We start from the raw sequence: 12,017 nt of genomic DNA on the forward strand, positions 1-12,017 counted from the left end.
ACGGGAGGGGGGCGGGAGAGAACACGGACGACGGGAGGGGGGCGGGAGAGGACACGGACGGCGGGAAAGGGGAGGGAACGGGGAAAAAACGTAACTCCGCCCTGGGAAAAAATCTCGGGAACGCCCCCGAATCTGGTCCGGCCTTGACGGACAGATCCGGCACTCAATGGCTAGCCTCCATTTATGGAGCTAGCCAATGAGAGCCGGGGGACGTTCCCGAAGTGCTTAGTGTCGACATAGGATTTCACCTGCGCTGAAAAGCTGCGCAGAGCGCAGCCTTTTGGCAGGCGAAACCCAAAAAGGCATGCAAACTCAGGAGTTGCCATATTTATCGTACATGTATTCTACGATAGTGTTCAATAACTGAGTCAGAAACAGGCGATTCTACATAAATACATGATTTTAATAGCACCGACAAAAACCAAAATGATATTCTGAATCAAAATGTTCCCTAGGGTTTTTCTTTACAAACAGATATTTTGCCTTGGAAAAGCAGCTGCAAATATAAAAACATTTATAGGCAACAAAAGCATTGAAATTAGACTTTAAAATAAAATTAATATCTATGGTACACAGTTAATTTGGGTGCCTTTGATTGACTGTGCTCTATTACACGATTTGCAAAGGACAAGCTTTTGAGAGACTTCACCAAGTGGGCATCATGTCTGGAAACCAAACTCTACCCAGGTGCTTGGACACTTCCCAATGAATCTGCTCCAAACTATACTTCTCGTCTGGTATCAGCACCTCCTCCATGATCGACAGCTGAGATAATCGTCCGCCACACATTTTAACAAACTCAACAAAGGCACTGCAGGAAACCTCACATTCCCCTAGCCCAATGGCAGTCAGATTCTTGCAACGCTCTGCAATACGAATTAGCTCTTCATCCAGGGGGCGCAGCCCATTGGCGCAGACAACCAGCTCAACTAAGCGAGGGCAAGTCATCCCAACACGACCCAAAACATCTTTGCTCACAGATCGCCCAAAGTAAAGATGAGTGGCTGGTGTTTCATATCGAAAAAATGGGTCAAATTCTTCTTCATACAAGAAAAAATACATAACCAAGTTCACTTTGGGAGAATGCTTAATAAGAGCGTCCCAGCTGCTCTTCTGAATTGTGTGGAACTGAGTCTGCCCTGGATTTTCACTGACAACATCAATTCGAAGGTGTTCCAATCGCACATGTTTCTCGGATGACAAAGCAAGTAAAAGATCATCACTTAGCAGGTAGTAGTTCAAGGCAAGCTCACGCAATCCATGGCACTGGTCAGCCACACAAAGAATACCTAATAGGAAAAAACAAAAAGTAATTAACGGCTTGCAAAAAAAGACAAGCTGGAAATGTATGTTGCAGAGAACTTGCGTACTCATAACTCAACCTCCCGTATGTACTTTCAGTGAATTCATGGGCATTTAACTCATCCGCCTGTAGCAGGATCCCTGAAGCTTTACATGAGACTATCATTTTTTTTATTATAAAAAACATCCAGACCTAAAAACAACTTTTAAAGATGGAGTATTAAAACCTTAACCAACCAATGTAGAGGCAGAAGCCATTAAACTTGCTTAATGGACAAGTTACTTACCTTCGGTAACGCCTTATCTGGTAGAGACAGAATCTAAAAGAAGGAACCCATTTCAGCTCCGCCAGGCTGCACAGCCCCAACACAATTTGTCCAATGAATCAATTTCATTTTAAGTTTTCAACTCTTTTCTCCTTAGTTGCACCTTGCTTGTCATCCATTTTATCTTAACTCATGTTCGATCCATTTTATCCAAATAACACTTATTATCAAGGTTCAGAAAAACACAGGAGTATGAGGTAGGTTTCACACGCCATAACTTTAATCCATGCAGCGTAGTTAGCCGGTTTGATTAACAGGGAGATTATGTGTGGAGTTAAATTTGTTTGAGGAAATACTTTAGTGGTTCTGTGCATGCAGTAAACGAGTGTAAAATATGCTTTAGCTAATAAGTTTGCAGTCTAGATACAATGTATGTTTTTAAATTTTGGGGAATGTTTTTCATTAACTATATGCTTTATCAGGCAAATGCAGTAAGCTTAATTATAAAACCTGTACTTTTATTTGTAGATGCCCCTGACGAAGGGAAATGTATTTCCCGAAATGCATTGGTTGATGTAATATGTGACATCATCAGCAGTGGATTGCGGGTGCGCGAAATATAATTGGTAAAACTAACTATATAGGAGCAATTTCGATGGTTTTGTATGAGTGAAATGTCCAGCTAACTATAACACCCCTAAAACTTATTATAGTTTTTTGAGTGAATTTTAAAGGTTTTTTAAATGCTAATTCCTAACTATATAAGGCCTGAAACCTACGTTTTTTTCAGTGAATATATATATATATATACACATACCTTGACCACTGTCTAAGGACCAATGTAACCCAAGTAAGTGGTGAACAGGGACATCATCCGTAGCCAACTTCCATGAGCCTTCAAAAATGTACTAAATGTATCAGAATTTTTTTATGCCTTGATTGCAAATATACATAGTTGCGTTGATGGTCAATTATTTTAAACAAGCCTGCAAAACTAAAAAAACAGTCAAAATGACAAAATGACAACATATTTCCAAAGGTAAGCATTTCTATACAATATTGCATTTAATAAATAGTCTCACCAGCTGGAGAAACATGAGGACAACTGCTCATTTTTAACAGCCTGAGTGTATCACTGTTGTTTGCCACCAAAACCTTGAGGGACGGATCATCTACAGGTGTGTCATCTATCTTCAAGGAGGAGAGGGATTTTGAGTTTACAAACACCACAGTCAGTGCAGAGATAAAGTGTGACTGAAAAATTAAGAAAAAGCCATTGTAAAGTGAGAAATCATAAAATGTAAACAGTATTTTAATTTGATACTCAAGTGTTTAACCCCTTGCATGCTGCGGCGATTCTGCGCCTGTGCGGCAAAATCGCGAGTGGGCGGGTTTATGACAGCCCCCAGCAGCCATCAGCTCACGAGCGCCGTAGTGCATGACGGATGGGGGCTGTCATCAGCATGCAAGGGGTTAATACCTTAATAATAAATCGATGTCCTAATCTAGTAACATTTAAGTACACCTTAAATATAATAGAACTTAACAGTACTTTATAATTATTTACCGGAGGAGACTATATTCAGAACAAGCTGCGTTACTTACGAAAGAACAATTACTTCAATTAGTACAATAATATTTTTCCGTACTGTATGAATGAAACTAAGCAGTTTGATACTTGGTGCGAAGTGGAACAATCAAATGGGCTCATAGGATTGTGGGTTTCCTGCTACAATCAACCAATCAATCAAATCAGGGATTTGCAAAGCGCTCAGTGAAAGAGCCAGTTCTTGAGGTCCTACCTGAACGTGTGCAGGGTCGAGGAGTGTTGACTTGGCCCTTCTGGCAGGTTCGCCCCTGAACTTTTTGCCTTGTAAGGTTGCCTCATAGTGATTTCTGGTCTTTGCGCACTTTAGCGCAGTGTATAGTGCGTGCGCTCTCTGAGTGCATGTGTGAGAGTGGCCTGCCCTCCCATAGGAATGCATGGGGAATATGTGTGTCCCTGGTAGTTCCTGATGCGTAGGAAGTGCAGGTGCGAGTTTGGTATGTGCGGACTCGTGTGATTAAATGCTGCGCGATGATGTGCGCGGCATAAATGTGTCTAGTGTGGAAGTGCCACTAATAGAAGTTGGCATGTCTGTGTAATTTATGTGAATTGGCTGTCTGGCTGTCTGGCTCGTGATTGGCTGGAGCTGGCTGGTGAGCCTGGCTCCAGGAGTCAGGATGGGCCTGCCCCGGTGGTGAGTGGAGAGATCTGCATGATTGATGTGAGGGAGGAGTGCACCTGGGACCTGAATAGGGCTGGGCTTTCCCCACACAATGCTGGCTCCGCCCCCTGTGGTGCGACTGATGACCCTAGCCTGGCTAGTGAATGGGGAAAGGGGCTGAGCAACAGAGTGCTCCAGAACCAGCTGCGTCTGGTTTTTCCCCAACCCTACACCCTAGAGACAAAGGGATTTTGTGTATAAAAAGAGGCTGTGGGGGGGGGGGCGTGGCCAAGATGGCAGCGGAGTAGGACGTGTTGTGTGTCCCCTCCGGCGCCAGGCCCTGCATAGCCTTGTTTCGCGACGGCACCTGGAGTCTCTCTGGGCGGGAAACTGCTCCTCAACTCCCCCGAAGTTGGGACCAGCGCTGGGGCGACTCTTGAGATCCCCGGGAGACGCGACCCCGAGACGTCGGTGCTGCCTGATACCCGGGGCCTGCACGGCGCTCCGGTCTGGGGCCTCGCCTGAGGCGGGAGACGGCTCGGCGCGACTCGGCAGCCGGAGAGAGGAGTGAGAGCCTGCGCTGCCCGGCGGATGCCTTCCAATCCCCCGAGTCGCGGGCGGCCGCCTGCCTGGCGCCGGACCTGGAGCCTCGGGAGGAGGCGGGGCCTGCGGCCGCGGCGGCCTGCGTGAGGGCGGCCGGCGGACTAATCGAGGCCTTTGTTCTGTGGCCGATCCGTTGCAACAGCAAGGGCGGACCTGCCCCCCCCCCGTGAGAGGAGGTGCTGCGGACGGTGGAGGAGTGGGGGACAGCCTTCCTTGGCGCCGGGTGTCTACGTGCCCCGGCGGGAGCGGATTGAAGGAGGGAGCAACTGTTCGCGCAGCTCCAGGGAGAGTTACGGTTGGGCTGCATGCCCGGCGTCCGCAGCATTCCCGCAGTGGCCGCTCTGAATAGCGGAGTGTTCGTCTGGAGGTGGGCCTACCTGGCGGCCGGATCCCCGGAGGCGAAGCAGACCCGGTGAGCAGCTTGTGGAGGGCGGCCGGTCTTGGAGTCAGAGCGGGGTGCCGTGGGAAGAGGACGCTGACTGTCCGGTGAGGTCGTGGGCCTAGCAGACCTGCATTGCTGGGGGCCGGCTCCCCGGGCGCCACCTCCCGTCTCCCCCCTGTGGACACCCTTGGGGCGCTGGACATTGAGACTGCCTCTGGTTCTTGGAGCATTGGAAGGCAGCTGGTGAGCCTGTGGTTTCCTTTGCCTGCCCTCCATTCCTCTGCGGGACGCTCTTCCGACTCCTGGGGTCAAGGGCCTGGAGCAGTGATGGCCAATAATCCCCGCAAGGTGAAGGCTGGGAAAGAGGGGACTACCAGGAGCTCTCAGGCCCCGGCCTCCCCGTGCCGGGGTTCGTCATCGGGGAGATCTGATGATGAGGCCCCGGCAACTAAGGCCTTCATGAAGGAACTCTTTTCCTCCATCAAAGACGATATATCGGAGCTTCGCGCCCAGCTTACGTCGGATCTTTGCGAGGTGCGGCGGGATGTCGACAGCATCGGGGAAAGGGTGGCCACCCTGGAAGATCACGACCTCAGGACGGCCAATGATGTACACCTGCTGCAGCAGGACGTGCTCCGCCTGATGGAACAGAATATAGACTTGCAGGCCCATGCTGAAGACCTGGAGAACCGCTCCCGCCGGAACAACATTCGCATTAGGGCGGTCCCCTGGGACGGTGAGGCGGGAGATCTCCGAGGATATGTGCAAGCTCTCTTTTTTCAGATTCTGGATGAGGAGGACGTACAGGAGATCAGAATGGATCGGGTTCATAGAGTGGGCTTGCCCAGGCGGAACGGAGGTCCCCCCCCTGATATCCTGGTGTGTGTCCACGATTTCCAGGTCAAGGAAAGGATTCTGAGGAAGGCGCGTGATATCCCTTCCCTGCAATTTAGAGATCATCGACCTCAGCTGTACCAGGACCTGGCCGCGACGACGCTCCAGAAGAGGCGCGAGTTCCGTCCCATCACTGCCTACCTCCGAGAGCACAATGTCTCCTACTCCTGGGGCCACCCTTTCCGAATTATCTTCCGGTGGCAGAACAGGCTGGCACAGATTCGTTCTCTCCGGGAAGCAAAGGAACTGTTGGGGATTGGGGATGAGACCCCGACACCCGAACGTCGGAGCCCCTCACCGCGGAGAAGGCGCCATTCCTTGTCCTGGCACAGGGTGGGCCCGGAGAATCGCAGGAGGCCCGACCGCACAACTAGCCTTCAGGAGCGGGGGAATGCAGTGGCCTCTGTGGCCTCCGCCACGCTTCCGCCGTCACAACAGCTCTGGGGCGGCCTGATCTTCGTCCCGCATGCCTTGGTGCCGGAGGGGCACGCACTTGCAGGTAACGGGGCTATGAATGTACTTTCCGAGAAGACACCCCGGTCTTTGGCCCTGGGAGACTCGTTCTTGGGTCTCCAACTACGCCCCTTGGGAGACTTTCTTCGGGGTCTGTCCACCTTGGGACTCACTTTGTTTGTGTTTTGGGTTGTTGGGGAGTTGGGGGGAAGATGGGGGGCAGGATGGGGAGGGGTGGGGTGCTATTGGGTGGAGGGGGGGCAGGGGGTTGGGGGGGGGAGGGGTGGTGACGACGAGTGGTTGGTTGTGCGTGTGCGGACTGGTCTGCTGGCCCGCTACTATTGGTTGTGGATGGCGCTTGTCCTTCTATGCCAGGCCTTGTGGGCTGGTTGTTGGTCTGGGAACGTGAGCTGGGAGTGGTACGGGTGGAGCCAGTGCTGGGAGGGGAGGAGAGATTTCCCGGGCCTGGGAGTTGTCTGGAGAGGGGGACTCCAGGGAGGGGGGGGCCTGCTGGATTTGGCTGCTGGAGAGCTGGGGGGCCTGATCTACTCACATGCCTATTAGCTTGGGTACTTGGAATGTGAAGGGCCTTAACTCTCCACAGAAGCGCCTGAAGTTGTGGAAATACCTTTTGGATCACCACTTAGACGTGGTGGGGCTCCAGGAGACCCACCTGGCCCGTAGAGATGAGCTCCGGCTCCGACATAAGCAGTTTCCCCTCATATACAGGTCTTCCGCTTCTACCAAGCACAGAGGGGTAGCTCTTTTATTTAGGTCTTCCATTCAATTCCAGCCTCTGGGAGTGAATAGCGATAAGGAGGGCAGATGGTTGATGGTTAAAGGGATGCTTCAGGGGCGCCTGTGTACGTTTGTGGTAGTGTATGTGCCGAATGCCCAGCAGAATAACTTTCTTCAGGGACTGTTGGATGCAGTGGGGGCCTTCGTCGAGGGTCGCCTGGTGGTTATGGGGGACTTTAATATGGTATGGGATCAGGCTGTGGACAGCTCCCGGGCCCAGAGGACGGACTCTGATGTCTTTTCCACTGTAACTAAACAAAGGATGGAGGAGCTGGGCCTTCTAGATGGATGGCGTGAAGTGAACACACAGTCCAGGGACTATACGTTTTTTTCTCATGTGCACCACACCTACTCACGCATTGACTATATTTTTGTGAGTCAGGCCCTCAGGGGAGATGTCCGGGCTTCTACGATTTTTCCTCTCTCTGTCTCAGATCATGGCCTCTTGACACTCCAGCTTCAGTGGTCAGTGCGGGGGGATGGGTATCGGAAGTGGTATTTTCCGGCAGCTCTGGTGCGTGATGAGGCATCCTGTAAGGAACTCAGGAAAGCTATTAGGGAGTTCTTGACGCTTAACCCGAGCTCGGACACCTCGGTCTTTAACACCTGGGATGCTTGTAATGCCTCGCTGAGGGGCACCTGCATAGGGCTTAACGTGGCTCTTAATCGCCTGCGTAGGGAGGAGCGGGAGGCCTTGGAGGTTGAGCTTGAGAAACTTGAGCGGGCCCACAAACTAAACCCTTCTCGCATGACACTCCGACCTCTGTCGGCTATTAGGGGGAAGTTGAAGGCACATTACACCAACCGTTCTGAACTAACCCTCCTGCGTTTGCGCCGGGGGTCGTATGCTCAGGGGAACAAAGTGGGCCGCCATTTGGCACGCCAGCTCCGATAAAAGAGGGAGAGGGAATATATAGGGGGGATCCGGGATTCAGGAGGCACGATTCATCATCGGGATGGGGACAAGGCGGATATCTTTGGACGATTCTACGAGACGCTTTATAAAGGTGATTCTCTAGATACGGAGGCGCAAGACGCCTTTTTGTCTGGCCTCCCCCTCCCACAGGTCTCTGCCGTTAGCAATGACCAACTGACTGCCCCCTTTACTAGGGAGGAAGTCCTGGTGGCGATCAAGGCCCTGAAACTCAATAAAGCCCCTGGGCCTGATGGGTATACAGCTTATTTTTATCAATCGTTTGCCTCAGAACTTGTCGATTGCCTAGTCTCCCTTTTCAATAGCATGGCAACAGCCGGGGAGACCACGGGCACTATGGCTGAGGCCCTGATATCTGTGATCCCCAAACAGGGGAAGGATCCCTCCAGCTGTACCTCGTACCGCCCTATAGCCTTATTGAATGTGGATGCCAAGCTGTACTCCTCTCTCGTCGCCCGCCGGTTGCAAGATTTGATGCCGGCCATTATACACCCGGACCAGTCAGGCTTCATTAAAGGGCGGCAGACTCATGACAACTTACGGAGAGTGATTCACCTGATTGAGAAGGCCTCTAGGTTCCGGATTCCTGCTGTACTGGTGGGTCTAGATGCGGAAAAGGCCTTTGACCGGGTCGATTGGGGCTTCCTGTTCCGCACCCTGACTGCTTTTGGATTCTCACCCCAATTCCTTACGATGCTTCAGGCAAATTTCCATCGACCAACCTCGAGGGTATTGGTTAACGGACATCGGTCAGCTGCGTTCCCCCATACGAGAGGTACGAGACAGGGGTGCCCTCTCTCCCCTCTCTTTGCCTTGAGTATTGAACCTCTGGCGCTGGCGATTCGGGAGAATGACCGCATCAAGGGCATACCCTTCACCGGGGAGCAACATAAAATATCTCTCTTTGCAGACGATGTCCTGCTGTCTTTGGGTGACCCCGCTCGATCCCTACCACCTGTCCACGAGGAGCTGTCCCGGTTTGAAGCGGTGGCAGGATTCCGAGTCAACTTTGACAAGTCGCAGGTCCTGAATTTGACCCTCCCGCCGGCTGAGGTGGATCAGCTACGCGTGCTGACGACTCTGTCTTGGACCCCCTCATCCTTATTGTACCTGGGGGTACGCCTCACGCCGACTGTGGGCTCCCTCTTTGCAGCGAACTTCCCCCCCCCTGCTGGCTTCGGTGCGCAATGACCTTGACCGGTGGAAGCCAAAATACCTTTCGTGGCTCGGCCGGATACATGCGCTTAAAATGGTCCTCCTCCCCAAGTTCCGTTACCTTTTCCAGGCCCTACCTATCCCTTTGGACACGGACTTCTTCCGCCGCCTGAAGACGATGATGCTGAAGTTTGTTTGGCAGGGGGGGCCGGGCTCGGATACCCTTTACGACACTTCGTCAGCCGAGGGAGGAGGGGGGAGTCGGACTCCCGGATATGCTGCTGTACTACAAGGCCGCACAGTTGCGGGTGATAGTGGAGTGGACCCAACAGCTTTCGGAGAAGCACTGGCTCCATATGGACCGGGCAGTGGCGGGTAGGTCGATCTGGGACCTGGTCTGGAAGCCTAAGGTAGATCGGCCAAAGAATGCTTACATCAGCACTCCCACTAGCATGGTTCTGAGGGTGTGGGATACGATCACTGGTGACGATCGGTGGACCACCTTCCCCTCTCCCTTCACCCCCATCCATTTTAATCCGGCCTTCCCGCCGGCCGCTCAGGAGGGTCCCTACCGCCAGTGGCGTGAGGGTGGATGTCGGGCACTTACGCACTTGTTTCATGGGAACGTGCCCCTCACCTTCCACAATTGTATGTGTGATTATGGTCTTTTACCTACAGTATGCTACCGTCATGCCCAGCTCCTTCACTGGGCGACCTCGGAGGGGGTTCGTGAGGCTGCTACTCGTCCACTCTCTCTCTTTGAATCCTTCTTGCTTCGCACTTCGACGATGCGGGGAGCGATTTCGTTTTTGTACAGCCTGCTCCTGCGCACGGTGATTGCCCCTCACCCTCGATATATGGAGCGGTGGGAGAGCATTTTGGAGCGGGACATTTCTGATGCGGAATGGAAACACCTCTGGAGGGATGTCGCAGCGCACAACCATTCTGTGAGCCTTCGGGAAGCCCACCTGAAAACAATGTATGACTGGTACCTGTATCCCTCCAGGCTCCATCGCATCTTTCCTACATCATCGGACCGATGTTGGAGAGGGTGTGGCCTGCTGGGCGACTTCCAACATATTTGGTGGGATTGCCCGATCATCCGCCCCTTCTGGTCGGAGATACTCTCCCACATCAAGGAGATATTGGGGTACCCGATCTCGGACTCGGTGGCTCATGTCCTGCTGGGTCTTCGAGACCCATTGTTGGAACACCAGACTAAGGCTGATAAGCGTATCCAGTGGCTGTGCCTCGGGGCAGCTAAGCTCACCCTGGCAGCGGCGTGGAAAAAGCCGCAAACACCGGCTATATCACTGTGGCACTCGAGGTTGTGGGGCCTTCTGAGCATGGAGAGAATGTCGGACATCTTCCTGGGAGACTTTAAGAATTTCCACTTTCGATGGGGTCCACTAGTCCGCTTTTTGTCATCTGGCCTACCGTCGGCGGTATGCCCGCCCACGCTACGAGCCTTGCATTTGTTTCAAGTATGATTGGTTTGTGTGTCCTCCCTCCGGGATATGGTGGGAGCGTGGCTATGTCGTCACCACCGGGGAAGGGTGGGGGGTGAACCAGTTGGGGTTTTTGTTACTATTCATTGTTGCGGCTCTGCTTAGCTTGGGGCCTGGGAAATTCTATGGCTTCAGGTACCTTTCTTTTATTGCTCCTGGACAGTATTTCTGTGGACAATTGAGGAGGCACGAGCGTTGTGTCTGACCTTACCTGATGAAGTGTGTACTATTGTGGATTGCTTTCAGCATTTTCATTTATAGCATATTACACTCCCCTGTGTGGGATTTGTGGCGGGGTTGTCGCCTATTCTTTTCCTTTTCCCCCTTTCCTCCCTTCCCTCTTTCCTTTGAACAACTACAATAAAAATATGTTTTACAAAAAAAAAAAAGAGGCTGTGACCTCATGCTAAATGTTCTTGTTTTCCTGACTAGAATCTACCAGGGGAAGGCTTGCCTCCCTGGGCCATGCCCAGTCCCTGGATTGCTGATGGACTTCTTGTGGACACTTCTTCCTGGCTGGAAGCCTTGTCCTGAGTTGCCAGCTTGTTGCTGGGACCCTGTTCTGTCTGGAAGAGTCCTTCTTTGGGGGGCTTGTGATTACCATGCCCCTAGCGCCTGGGAAGCGCTTTATTTCAAATTGCCCGGTTGCGTAGGGACCCCCCCTCCTCCTTGTGCCTCGCAGGTGCCCACCCTGCGTTATGCCTGGTTATTTACAGTTGCAGGTGCCCACCCTGCATCATGGCCGCTTCTCGCATATCCTAAATTCGCAGGAGCCCGCCCTGCTTTATGCCCAGATATTCGGAAGGAGTCTACCCCTCATTTGTGCACTTGAATCCCCTTATTTTTAAATCTGAGCGGGTGCCCACCCCGCGACTTTGCCGCCGCCGCCCGCCTGGTTGTGGGCGGGGCAGCTGGACGGAAGCGGAAGTGCGGCCATTTTGCGAAAAAGGAAGTCCCTGAACCTCGCTGGGGGCTCCATCTTGAAAAGTCCTGGTCCCGAGATGGGGGACCGGGTGAAGACCGGCGCGTCGAGAGGGCGAGGCTCTCATGAGGTGAGAGAGCCCCGCAATGACCGCCGCCGCCTAAACAGAGCCCTGGGTCCCAGGACGGGGCCTGGGTGAAGTGGGGAAGCAGCGGCTGAGGCCGCTGGTAGCAGCGCGGGGCTCCCGTGAGGAAGGAGGGAGCCCCGTAGGTGCCGCGCTGCCCGCCGAAACCTGCCTGCAAGACGTCCTGCCGGTTGGTTACTGGTGCCATTTCTCAAGGGCGGCCCCGATGGCAGTTGGCCGCCCCGACCTTCACGGGCATTAGTTCATGACCAAGCCCTGAGTGGCTCCCACGGCAGAGCATGCCCCGAGCCTGTGCTTGGCCCCATCGCTGGAGACATGATTGCTTTAAGGTCCCGATCCTTTCCCCCCCTTTCTGCCGCATTATTTTTAGAGCCCAATGGCTTCCGGGATATATGAGTTATTTGCCGAGGCCCAGATGGCTCCCACGAGGCCCCATTATTTTTGCGAG

General features: G+C 52.9%; 1 protein-coding gene across 7 annotated transcripts in view; it reads right to left on the reverse strand.

The window, feature by feature from the left end:
• Positions 1-382: 382 nt before the first annotated feature.
• FBXL3 (F-box and leucine rich repeat protein 3) overlaps positions 383-12,017 on the reverse strand; it is a 155,598-nt gene continuing 143,963 nt past the window's right edge. For all 7 annotated transcript variants that reach the window (XM_078657457.1, XM_078657463.1, XM_078657461.1 and 4 more), the window contains 2 exons: positions 2,651-2,822; positions 383-1,289 (listed from right to left, as the gene is read on the reverse strand). In XM_078657457.1, the coding sequence (XP_078513583.1) occupies positions 646-1,289; positions 2,651-2,822 (816 nt within the window). In that variant the 3' untranslated portion in view covers positions 383-645. The remainder of the gene's footprint in view (positions 1,290-2,650; positions 2,823-12,017) is intronic.

The sequence above is a fragment of the Lissotriton helveticus genome, chromosome 8, assembly GCF_964261635.1.
Source record: "Lissotriton helveticus chromosome 8, aLisHel1.1, whole genome shotgun sequence".
Lineage (NCBI taxonomy): Eukaryota > Metazoa > Chordata > Amphibia > Caudata > Salamandridae > Lissotriton > Lissotriton helveticus.